The 13,434-nt window shown below is 46.6% G+C and overlaps 1 protein-coding gene across 1 annotated transcript in view; it reads right to left on the bottom strand.

The window, feature by feature from the left end:
- Positions 1-13,434, bottom strand: part of LOC135825987 (uncharacterized) — a 52,418-nt gene that overhangs the window by 26,680 nt on the left and 12,304 nt on the right. The window contains exons 2-8 of the mRNA XM_065338621.1: positions 12,370-12,435; positions 9,295-9,672; positions 4,662-5,003; positions 3,632-3,991; positions 2,953-3,348; positions 2,468-2,788; positions 1,944-2,261 (exon numbers count right to left, since the gene is read on the bottom strand). Coding sequence (XP_065194693.1) covers positions 1,944-2,261; positions 2,468-2,788; positions 2,953-3,348; positions 3,632-3,991; positions 4,662-5,003; positions 9,295-9,672; positions 12,370-12,435 — 2,181 coding nt within the window. The remainder of the gene's footprint in view (positions 1-1,943; positions 2,262-2,467; positions 2,789-2,952; positions 3,349-3,631; positions 3,992-4,661; positions 5,004-9,294; positions 9,673-12,369; positions 12,436-13,434) is intronic.

Below are 13,434 nucleotides of genomic sequence, written 5' to 3'. Positions count from 1 at the left end.
TTCAACGTTAGGGAGATCCCTGATGACTGTAGAAGGCTTTGCATCCGGCCAAATGTCTGCGATGCCAGAACCATTCGGTGTTTGATGTCCTCGGCAGTACCAGCTCTCGATCCAATCTACTTTGCCATCCGCCATTCTTCTTTCCCTCTTTTTTCCAGGTCTGCATCGAGGTAGAAGTGGGTCCGTTCAGTTTTCGCGCCGTTCACCATCAATTGGTGTTCTGGCATTTTCAGCACGCATACGTCATGGGTTTGTTCAAGATTTTGGTCATTTTCATCTAGGAAGTAAAGATCATCTGCGTACTGAAGTTCAGGGATAGACGGTGCTAGGCCTGTACTTTCCCTTCAGAACTGATGTCTCAGCTACTGCAGAACATGTTCAAAGTAGCACGTAAACAGGACAGGGCTCAGGCAATCTCCCTGTGGTGTGCCAATGCCAGATTGAAAGGCGTCTGCAGTCTGTCCGCATTTTCGAACACTGAGCGTTGTGCCCACAAGCAGCGTTGAGACCATGGCTCGAGCATCAGGTACGCCAGGCGCTGCAGTGAGGATTGATTCAAGCAGGCTGGGTAAAGGTATAGTTTAGGGTCTCCAATTATTTTAGTGGGTCAGCATGCTCTACAGAGTCCCAGGCATGCACACTACACATAGCCATAGGCCTTGGCCACAACTGACATCGAATACGATGTGGATGGACAACCACTGGTGTATGCAAAATCACCTTACGATGCGAACGAAGACGGCGCAAAGGACCATGAAAATCGCCTGAGTTTGAAGCTCGGTGATGCCGTGCGTGTCTTGAACACCTCCATGGGCAAGGGATGGTGGTGGGTAGAAGTCGATGGCTAGTCTGGCTACGTTCCATCATCATTCCTTGGCACTGAGGAGGACCTGCGCGGCGCGGAGGAAGCCTCCTGGCAGAACGACGAATATTTTGACTTCTACCCACCACCATCCCTTGCCCATGGAGGTCTTCAAGACACGCACGGCATCACCGAGCTTCAAACTCAGGCGATTTTCATGGTCCTTTGCGCCGTCTTCGTTCGCATCGTAAGGTGATTTTGCATACACCAGTGGTTGTCCATCCACATCGTATTCGATGTCAGTTGTGGCCAAGGCCTATGGCTATGTGTAATGACTATGTGCATGCCTGGGACTCTGTAGAGCATGCCGATCCACTAAAATAATTTGGGACCCTAAACTATACCTTTACCGCGGGCTGTTTCTATGCTGAGTGTCAAAGTCCTTGGAGAGGTCGATGTATAAACAATTAAAATGAAACAATTCCAGAACGTTTTCGTCAACAAATAACACTGAACCAGGAATCGTCAAACAACTTACGACAATCCGGACTGGACACCAAATGCTTGTAGATGGCAGACTTGCTCTTGTCGATGTCGAACTCCTCCTCGTCAGTATCACTCTCATCCTCCACTTCCTGTTTGTTGACAAAAACGTTCTGGAATTGTTTCATTTTAATTGTTTATACATGGTTATGAGTGCACAATTGATATTTTTCATTGCTACTCCAAAGGAGAATTCGAAATAAAAAAAATTTCCCGGCATTTCCAGGCGGTCACTATGGATACATTGACGCGTGCAACGTTTTCCCAGCACCGTGTGAACTGGATCACGGTTTGCAAGTGATTATCTTGGTCACGCACGTGCATGTGCTTGCACGTCGTGTAAATAGCCTATAAATCAACATAATAATGCTTTGTGACATGGAAAATTGTGGGCACAAGCTATGTGATCGAGTCCTCCAACTAAACCAGATTTTGATTTTCATGCCGTGGAATTAAATTTCTGGTTACTACTTTTCAGTTTTGTGCTAGAATGTGCACGTCTGACTACTCAAAATCTTGTCCAGTTGGTAGACTCGATGGCATGACTTGTGCCCACATTTTTTATTTGGCTCATCATCTGAATATGGCTTTGCCTTACCTTTACCTTCTTCTATGGGGTGATAGGCAATCTTTGTTTGCCAGTGTTGGAATCCATCAGGGTCCAGCCAGGACACCGAGCATGTGACATTCCGCGATAGCGCCCGGAGCACGTTGAGCTGTGTGGTGGGCACGAACAGAGTGCTGGACCAGCGCATGCCTGCACTCACCACCTCACTGGCCGTGCTCTTCCAGCACCACTGCACGTCACCACTATCTGCTGCTGGTAGTCGTGCCTCCAAGTAGCAGTGCATGTCCAGACCATCGTCGGTGTGGTTCAGCCGCACGCCTAGAGTGATGTTTGGATCCAAGGAAGGCTCTGCAAGAATGTGCGTAATACCAGCAAGGCATGTGCACGGTCACTCAGTTACTATGAGAGGGTGGCAGGGGATGACTGTAGTTCCCCCATTGCAAGTCGCACCCCGATTATTGTTTTGATACATTTAATTCAGTAGTTATCATGCTCGATTGTAAGTAACACCCCCTTTGTTGGCCCTGAACATAAGGGTAAAAAGGTGCACTAACCCTCCTCTGAAGGTACAAAAGCCACGGCCTCAGTGTCTCCCATTATGCCATTCCAGTCTCTCCACTGAGATCGGCACAGCACGCTGCCCTGGGCCTCGCGAAGGTCGTGTACTTGTTTGTGCGAGAGCTGGAGCAGTGACGATAACCCATAGCTGGTCAGGAGGGGTTGCTCGCTAGCCGATTCTTCAAGTGCACTGCTTCCATTCGTGAACCATTTCCAGGTGACTGGCCAGTAGACTTCATGACTCAACTCACATCGAATCGCTCTGCTCGATAGCCGCTCAACATCAATCGAAACGTTTTCGTGAACTATGAAGGTTTCTGCACAGCAAAAAACAAACAAACAAACAGAGAGGTTGATCACAGCTGATAATATGCCAATCGACTTGGATCATTTTCCAAACAATTTCAAGAATTCATTTTCCCAACTCGACCGTATTGTACGGAAAAAATCATATTGTAAGTGGATGTCACTGTCTTCTCACCTGATTCAAGTGTGATCACCACCTGACTAGGCCCATTGCCGAGAACACGATTGAGAATGCTAAATGTGTAGTTGCCAGCAAGGTGATCACCATCCGACGGTGTTCCCAGCGGTGAGACGAGCTTCCCCGTCACCGTTGCCGTGTACAGGACGCTCTTGCTCACGGTGTACTCCAGAAGGATCGTTGAGTAGTTATCTAGGCGAACGCTGACATTGGATTGTGAGTCTGGGTGGAGACGGTATGTGAAGTCGATTCCATCGCCGATTGGCAGTGTATCTGGCAGCGTCACTTGAATCTCGGGCAGGGGAAAGCCTGTTATGGCCACATCAGCTAGGATCACTGTGGTGTTGATTTCCACTAGAAGCAGTTCCTTGTTGCTGGTAATTGTCTGCGGGTCTGTGAATAGAAGGGAATGGCATGCAAACCAGGAGTAAGACATGCAGAAGAGAACGTTTCATTTACAACACTGCACTTGCCCAGCCTAGTACCAACATCTTAGCAAGCGGGTCACTTGACAGCCATTGTTCTGAAGGGGTGCTCTTTATCAGTTAGCTGGAATTACATGCCTTCTCAGAGTAGCCGTCTGATTTGCCATGTCACGATGCCTTTCTCTACACCTTATTATCGAGGCTCAATAATGAACTTCTACTCATTGTAATGTACTGGTGGCTGTACTTACATAATTGAATCAGCTTCACTGACGCTTGAAATAGGGTGCCGTGCTGTCGCACACGGCAGGCGTACGTGGAGCCGCTGATGCCATCCTCAGGGCCTTGCACGGACACGACAGCGGACTGTGCCAGGCAGTCGGTACATGTTGTGTTACGTACTGCTGCCAGTTCCCGCTGGGTCAGAGACGGCTTGATGGCAGTATTGTCCCGCCATAGTTCAATGTCTGTAGCATTGCCAGCTCGCATGTTGCAAAGCAGCACGGCTGAACTGCCAACGTTGGGTGGAACGAAATATGTTCGCACACCGCCAACCTCTCGTTGGAGCACCTTTGCTGCCGGCAAGAACACTTTCATGTCTGGTCTCGAAACTGAACAGGTGCGTACGCATGCAAATAACACAGAAACACACGAACACACACATGCACACACACACACACACACACACACACACACACACACACACTTACACTCACTCACTTATACACACTCACTTACACACACACACACACACACACACACACACACACACACACAGATGTACACACACACACAAACAAAAGCATGCGTGAATGTCAACACGGAGATCAACGTACATACATTCAGTGATTAGACAGGGGCGGTGGCAAGACAGTCCGAGGTATAACTCATTGGAGGTTGGGCAGTGCTCCAACGAGAGTATTTTTTTGAAGCTCTCATGACCTACTAGCAAGCGCAGTTTAGAGTTTGCATCAGTACTCCGGAACGAATCAAGCAAAACCGGACGTGATGACACGGGAGATGGTGGCTTCTGGTGCATGAGTACGAGTACAGGGCGTGATAGTCAGGCCACAGAATGAAGGCAACTCGCCACACACTGCCCCTTAGACAAAGCTGCACACTAGCAGCACGCCACGCACTGCCACATAGACACAGCTGCATACTCTTCTTTATAAGCTCCTCGGTTCGGACCGCAGCTGGAGAATACGGTAAGTGAGATCGTGAAACCGGCACGTGGAAACAAACAGTCTCTAACGTATATGTATAGCTAGCTCTACTTACCAACGCGAACTTCAACAACTGTATCATGTCTATCCCAAAAGCTTCTTGTTAGGCTGATGAAAATTCTGTAGCGTCCAGAGTCTGCGTCTGTTGTCGACTTAGTTATTGTATGTGCAACTAACAGAACATTTGTTGCTGAGCTTTTCTCATAGTAGATTCCACGGTTTGGATCGTAGTCATTGCCATCGCCGATGAACTTGTCGATTTCAATGCCGTACATGCGTCCTGGTTGGACGTAGAACTTGGCTCTGAGTACCAGTGGAGCGTTCTTCACGGCAAAAACCTGTGCAGTGTCCATAGCATCCATGGTATCCCTCTGCGTCCGTGACATTCTCCAAACTCCTAGACCAGAGCAAACCAGGACACACACTGTACGTGCTTTTAAAGAAATGGACTTTTGTCTATATTGACGCTTTGACAATGATATGACCACTCAGTTGAATAATGGTAATGGTTTGCAAATACATGTACTCAGACACATTCCAATCACCAGATCGCTCCCTGTGATGACCGCTAATTTTTGTTGTTGGCGCAGCAGTGCCTCCGTGACAACATGTTCACATGCACGCACACACATGCGTGTGTATGTGCACGTATGTGCATGTTTGTGCGTGCAAGAACTAGTTGGTTTGTTTAACACCTATCTCGGTGTCTCTCACCAACTAGCAGTATTCAGTATCCGGTGTATCTTTTCATTTTTGTTTTGTTTGTCATTCTCCGCCTGACCGCCACAAGTGAATACTGTGGCCTGTGGGTCGCGTCTCAACACAGCTGACCTGGACTTGAAAGTGCAACTATTATTAAAGGGGCACTCCGGCTTCATTTTCGACGCCGAGTTTTCGATGCCAAGACGAAGGTAAGTCAAAGAGAAGACCCCTCAAACAAGAACGAGTCTCCAAAAGCGATCGAGTCGAGCAGGAAGACGACTTTTGAATTTCGCCGAGCGAGCGCTGATGACGTAATGAGGGATTAGCTTGCCAGTGGAAAAGCATCTGCGCACATACATTTCACATACTTTTTGGCCAATTTTAAATGGAAGAGGAGGTTGTTTTCTATGTTCTCTCAACGTCGTGAGCGATCTCGTCTTCTATACCCTTCCAGGTACCGTGATGGTCCTCGAGAGGAGAATTTATCTCCAGCAAAGCGTTGTTGATCCGCTAAATTCGTCTCGAGACATATTCAACCAGTGCAGTGCTGATAAATGTAGAATATTGTATCTGTGATAATTGTCGACGATGGGGAGAGAGGTTGATAGCCGCTGTCGCAGGGAAAGTAAAGCTGCTGGAAGTAACGACGGGGAGCTTGTTAGCATCACGTGAGCATCCAGACTTCAAATTAGCTAGACGGAATCGGGGAGTACTGACTATTTGTCTCGTCCTCAGTTTAGTGAATTTTATGACCAGAAATTATTCGATCAGGATCCCTTCAACAAGATGTGTAGTGTAGTACAGGTGATTTCTGAACTTGACGATATGGAGACGGACCAGTAGACCTATCAACAACGTGTACCTGCAGGAAATTCACCCAAGGCTATTGCTATCCTCTTCAGTGGCTGTTGTTTTTTAGTAAAAATATGTTCACTTCTCTCAACATACTCCTGCATGGCAGCAAGAAGGTGCGCTATGGAATCCAACGCCACAATCTTCGCCCAGCTGTGGATGAAGCATGGTCAAGTCATGGCAGTACATATACTTGAAACAGATGAGAAATTGAAGTTCATTTGTGATGGGAAGTTTGACAGCTTCAGTGACCGGGTCAAGCGTTGTCTTTTGCAGTGGCATAAATTGCTGAAGAATCCGAGATAGTCTTGGAATTATGCTCATGGATACTACCAGAAATAATGGTGGCATGAACCATTGTGGAATAGGACAGCTCATGGAGAATACTGGAATAGCTCAAGTATCTCTAGGTGATTGTAAATCCTGTTCTGGCTGATAGCTTCGGCCTGCTGCTCCCGTCAATGTACAAGGCTGGTAACATGCATTTCTGTTTTAAGTTGTAAGCGATGGCAATCGTTAGAAATAGGTCGGGAGTTGTCAGAGTGCTCCAGTATTATGAGTTGTTTGAACTTGTTTCAGTCGACTTGATTCTAGACAGTAGTCGAAGGAGTACTATGAAGTATACACCAGACGTAGTCCGTAAGGTATCTCGTGAGAATTCTGTCGGTACACATCAGGTATCAGCTTGCAAAGATGGCTCCTCTCTGTTTCTTGAAAGCCTGTCTAGGTGGACTGTGGCTCCAGCGATTCCCTTCTCAGAGCAGATACCATACCCAATACGGTCAATGCATATTGGACAGACCTGTGTGCACAACAGAAATAGTGGAGAGAAATCTCTCAGGTCATAAACACATCAGTGAAATTTGAACTGCCGCTGTTTGTGGCCATCAGTATAAACCTATCGACTATAAGAGTAATGTGCAAAAAAACTCTGTAACTACAGCTATGGCCATGGAGTTATAAAGCATCTAACTTAGGGAACTGCCAATTCTAGTCTGAGTTGCGTTCGAGGCCTGCAATTCATGATGGCTATCGTATGTTGCATTGACCAGAGATCATATAAAACTTCCAAATGCCACATTGAAACACGCACCACTTTCGAGTACTTTGGTATCCCCACCAAATGGGCATTCGTTCCCGGGGTGACAGGCGTCACCATTCGTTATGCCTGGATCAGATTTCATTGACCCCAACTGTCATGAAGGATCATTTTTACATTGACTGGATTTCAGTGCAAGTTGTAGAACTGCAGAATCAATTTTGTTGTATTTGGACAACCATTTCTCTACAAACGCTCTATTTGGAAAATAGAATTTTTTTATAAAATGCATATCCAAATTCCACATCTACCCAAATCGGAATACTTGATCATGTATTCAGTACTACACGGAACGTTTAGAAAACGCCAGGGAAAAGGAATTTGCTAACGAGAACTCCAGGCCAGGGTACTAGCATACGAACAAAACAAGATGAAAACTCACCAGTATTCTTGTAGTTGTAGTAATTCATGTCGGTGTAATATTCACGATAAGCAACGAGGCACCCTCCGATTTGGTCAAGCTGCTTTGAAGTCTGGTTGTTCAGGTGATACAACCGGGCTCCCCGTTGTTACTTCCAGCAGCTTCACTCTCCCTGCGACAGCGGCTATCAGCCTCTCTCTCCATTGTCGACAATTATCACAGATTCAACATTCTTCATTTATTAGCACTGCACTGGGTGAATATGTCTCGAGACGAATTTAGCGGATCAACAACGCTTTGCTGGAGATAAATTCTCCTCTCGAGGACCTTCAGGGTACCTGGAAGGGTAAAGAAGACGGGATCGCTAACGACGTTGAAAGAACATAGAAAACAACCTCCTCTTCGATTGAAAATTGGCCAAAAAGTGTGTGAAATGTATGTGCGCAGGTGCATTTCCACTTTCCGTCTTCTGGAGACTCGTTCTTGTTCGAGGAGTCTTCTCTTTCACCAACCTTCGTTTTGGCATCGAAAACTCGGCGTCGAAAATGAAGCCGGAGTGCCCCTTTAACATTCACAACACCATACTCAATAGCAGCGAAACGGCTAAAGAGGGAGTACGAGTGGAGCGGAGTGTTAGAGCACGCGGACGGCCAGTGTCATTGTGGAGTCGCGACTTGCAGCTGTTCGGCTTGTTAGTCACCCGGAGCTCCGTCAACGCGGGCATGGAGCTAATGCGAGCGCGTGGCCGAGGTTGCGCTGACTGGTTGGCGGCGGCTAGCCGAGCTCGACGACTTGTATACGGCCTCAGTAACGGAGCTGCCACCCAACACCTGAAACGCAACGGCTGCAGAATCTTGGAATGTTCGAGTCTGCCTTGTTCGTTCTGCCAATGTGTCATGCAAGTAATGTCTTCTCCCTGAATGTTCGGAACGTTTTTGCAAATTGTCTGTACATGTGAAAATGGGTTGGCCATCTTTTGTAGCTTTCCACTACGTGGTTCGCGGCTGTAGTTTTTATGGTGGGAGATCTGCGCCAAGCCAATGCTGGATTGTTCAATAGTAGACGCTCTGCAGAGCCTGGGAGCCATTGCCCATGACAGACCAGCATGGCGAGATCTATGCATGAGGGTCTGTGCATTGTGATATTCCGACAGATCCTGAAACAGTCAAACTCAGGAAATAGCACTATCATTATCACTCAGGCTGCAATATTCATATTATGGACATATTCATAAATGACATATCTTCAATACCCATGAGCTACATTGTATATAATATATATGATATAAGTATCATAATTATTATTATCATCGTTCTAGCTCATTTTTTCCCCTGTCATAGTCCTGTTTATCATGTTCAGCATAAGCGAAGTTGTGGATCATGCTTGCATGGTTGACTCCAACGCGTACATGCAGGTGATGATGATACTCAATAGCGAGGACGTTTGTTCTTGGATAGATGTTCCATACCCTCCAGACAGCCGTTTCGCTCATTAAGAGCTCCTCAGTGGAGTTAGATAACGAATGAATAGTAGATAAAGGAATGAGTATATAATTTTATAGGGCCGAGTTTGTCGCTGCTTCTGAGTTATATATTATTATTAGGACATTAGAGGCCACAGAGTCGAAATTTGAACTTGCAATTTATTGTATTATAGTATGTATTCCACACATACCTTCTGGAACACTGTACGGCAACATGCTGATGACAGTAACACTAGCCGTGGCCTTGCCATAGTCCACGGAGCACTGCAACGTGCCTATGCGGACCGGTACCGAACACAGGACCCTTCTGGTTGGCAGCGTGTCATTCGCTGGATCGCTGCAGCCTCCCAGGGTGCAATTGCAGCTCTCGAGTATCTCGGCCGGTGCTGAATGGCTGCAGTTCTGTGGTGTCCCGTCCAGGGTGGCGATCAAGCTGTAGCCGTGCCCAGACACAACGCTACAGAACACTGACGCGCGAGTGGCCGGGCGCACTAGCAGCACTCCATGACTGGGTAGCCATGCGGTGTGTTGGTGTGGGGAAACGATGATACTCATCCTCGGCCGGTGAACTGTACGGGGGGGGGGGGAGTGCAATCACAGGAAAAAAACTCTGATAGGTTCAACAATTAGTTAAGATATGATTATAGTCTGTTTCAAAAAGATTAGCAATCAGGTTTGGTCTTAAAAAGTATGAAGATAAGGGAAAATTGGACAACGAAGTACATAAAAGGGCTGGTTAGGGCACGGCAAATTGTTCTGTGAAGGTTTCGGAACAATTGGACCGGCCGTTAAGGAGTTAGAATTTCGGCCAGGTTTCCGGCCTTTTCCCATGGTTTACAATTTGCCCTGGAAGCCAGTATCGATTTTTCTATCAAAACCCACGATTTATCTTTTCCTTTATGGCCTTGTGGTTATGGATGCTGTCTGCTGACCATGAAGTTGCGATTTCAAATCCCAACCTATCTTCAACTCACACTTTTTTTCATTGTTTTTTTGGTGATCAAGCAGACTTGTTGTTCACGGTTGTTGTTGTTGGAGCTCCCGCTTCCTCTCGAACTGACTGACACTTGACTGGCTCACGCCATGTGAACACACCCTCAACACTGAAACGGTGTGAGTGAATACGGAAGTCATTGCGCTGTAGCTACGTGTTGAATACACCGGCACATCGATCGATCGATTTCTTTTTGAGAATTATTTTAGTATTTCAAGATCGCCAATTTATTTGAATTTAGAAGTCAACGCCATCTTCTATCAGCTTCCACAGGCGTCTGCTTTTCTCAAAATGTTGTCGAAGTCATACGGATAGCTTCGCCAAGTCTTGGGAATGAGTCTGTGTCGATGTCGTTTTCGTCACATGGTGAGAGTAAATTGCATCGCAGCTCAAAGAAACTATTTGGTCACAAAACATATTGGGACCCATGCCGCTCGTCAGCCTTGGCATTTACTACACTTTCGACATATCCTCTCTGACTCCAGTCCATATTCGATACGAGGAAGAACTCGTTTGTTGTGAACCAGACGTCCACGACTGTACCGGCATCGACCTGAGTGAGTTGTCATTTTTCATGCTTTCGCGCGGAATATTTCTTCGAGTTCACAGTGAGTTTTTGCAGGCAGCGCTCGAGCGCTCATACGGTAAGGGCCGTTTCACACGAGGTATACATGGCTTTTCACGAATGGGCGTTCTAGGCACAGTACACAGCGCGTGATTTCACACGAGTGTCGCAACATGCTTTTCAAGCAGCAGTTGCCATGGCAGCTTTGACCTGCCTCGCACAGAAGTCGTAAAATACGGAATCCGCACGCGAACGCGGGAGTTTTGAACACAAAATAATAATAATAATTATTATTAGTTTGGCAAGGAGATGTTCTCTCCCTGATTCTCGTTTTCTTTGATCGCCACAAGGAGAGAAAGATGAACGGACGAGAGAGGTTGCAAAGAATGGCGAGGCGTAGAAGGACTGCATTGCCCTCGCTTGTTCAAAGTGTAATTTCAAGTTTTTCTCTGGATTCAACCATCCTGAGCGGAACGCAGCATTGAGTTTCTCGGCGATCTCCCTTTCCCTCACAATACGCTTCACCATCTGGCCACTTTTTGACTTTTGATAGTCGGCCCACAACTCAATAAGTCTAGCCTCCAGGTCATCAGAGAATATTTGGCGAGGCATTGTCCGAAACGGAAGGCACAACCAGCAACTAGCAATGAAAGCAAACAGAAGCAAAAAAAGCAAACACGACGACAGATCACAATGCAAGGAAAACGAAGTTTGTCAGTAGAACGCTGGGTATATCCTGCTTTCTACACCCCTCCTGGTCTTGCTGAAAACGTACACGATGCGTTTCACATTTCGCGCCAAAAGTGCTCCATCTCCTAGGGAACATAACCGGAAACGTGACATGTACGCGATTTTGTACCTCGTGTGAAACGGCCCTAAGACGGCAAACTCCCCGGGCGTTCACCAGGATTGCTAAACTTTTTGAACCTGACTGTAATCATTCTGCACAACATCACTGCCTGTTATATTGGTCATACTGAACCACCTTGTTCTCCCCGATAGAAAATGAAAGCATGCCTGCCGATCTGTTTTACTGTCTCACTTCACATGCAGGTGTTAGAACTTGATGACAAACACGGATTTCTGCTGCAGGTCTCACATGCTCTCTCGGTTGCGTTAATGGTTTGCAGGACACGGGTACGATGGAGGTGTGCGAAGTACAGAGAGTGGTTCAGAACATGGGTAGCATGAAGGTTTGCAAAGAATGGAGTGCAGAGCATGAGCAGGACAGAGGGGAGGTGTGCAAGGTAGATGTACGTATTACAATGCAGAACACAGGTGTGGGTGGGGGGGGGGGGGGAGAGAGGCGGGCTACAATGCACAGAATAGGGTGCTGGACATCATGGGTGGGGTAGAGTGCGCAATGCACTGAACAGGTAAGATGTGTGCTATGCATCATGCCAATGTATACAGGCAATGCGACGGTTTCCGAGCCTGATCACTGGCAGATCGAGCACCAGTATTTCAAGGGATGCAAGTATTGCACAAGCAAGTGTAACATGTTCTCTACGGGAATGGCTCACCTTCTTGAAATACAAAAAGGAAGGAATAGTACATAAAAAACCAGTTTTGTGTGGGTGAGTTATCGGTGTGGCCATGATAACTACACAGTCATACGGTACACAGTTATTGATGAGACTTTCCAGACCCACCAAGGCACCCCGATGCTTGCTAAGAATTTAGTAAGAAACCTATAGCCGTACTCACTGTGTGCCATCTTCACATGTAATACACGTGCTGTACAATTGGAATGGGCTGTGTTCTTCACATGATCTGGAGAAAGAAACCAGAAAGAACCGTTAACAAATCTGCATGCGATTTGAGCATTTTACCTAAGTTTAAGGGAACAGAAGGCTGCTATTCACTTTGGTACAGCTTGCGCCTCGGAAACCCCAAAGCTGCAGACAGGGCTAGCTGTCTCCGCCAGTGGAGCTTGCTCAGTGCAGGTATGCTCTGCAGAGGATAATAGCTGATAGCTGTGCTGAGAAGAAGCTAAGGAGTTCAAGATTCAGCTTCTTCGTCCTAAGTAATCTCACCATTTTCGTCATGCATCTCCTTGCAGTACTCTCTTTTGTTTCTCTCCTTAGTATTTAATTTTCCGTGGTTGGCTACCACCCAACTTCTAATAAATATTGGCAGTCTTACGACGAGCCAGGAGATGTTGAATAAATAAATAAATCTCACTCTGGTAACACTGATCTTGCTCAAATAATTACGGAGGAAGTCCTGCAAAGCATGAATCAACCCAGGGCAAAGAATATTCTAATTTTTCTGCTACCCAGTAACTACTATTGGTTTGGAACTAAGAAGAGAAAATATTCAGCTCCAGATCTAACTTACACCTGCCCAAGCCAGGAGCCAGAACATATTGCATTGTTTACAGTCAATTTTGCATATAACGACACTCGGCGGGGCATCAGAAAAGTGTCCTTATTCGCGAAGTGTCCGTATACCCGCAGTCTCATTATAATTATGTATTACAGTTAAAATCAGAAAGGAAAAGGACATATGGAAACGAGTTAAGAGTAACTCTCCACCACTGTAACTAGATACTATTATTATACAGTTTGAACCTTCCAAGTTGGAAGGCTGTCGGTTAGCGCTGCGGAGATGTGTTGAAGCTAGGTGTCAGGACGTCGAATGGCTCAGTACTCTGTCAGTTTTGTGCCTAGTTGTTGCACTTTCTGACTGTATAAATGTAGGACTCGGTGAGCAGTCGCGTCTCGATGACCGATCACGATCCCCGTGACCAATCAAACAGTCACAAATCCC

The sequence above is a fragment of the Sycon ciliatum genome, chromosome 10 (assembly GCF_964019385.1).
Source record: "Sycon ciliatum chromosome 10, ocSycCili1.1, whole genome shotgun sequence".
NCBI lineage: Eukaryota > Metazoa > Porifera > Calcarea > Leucosolenida > Sycettidae > Sycon > Sycon ciliatum.
This window is presented reverse-complemented; position numbering and strand designations above follow the sequence as displayed.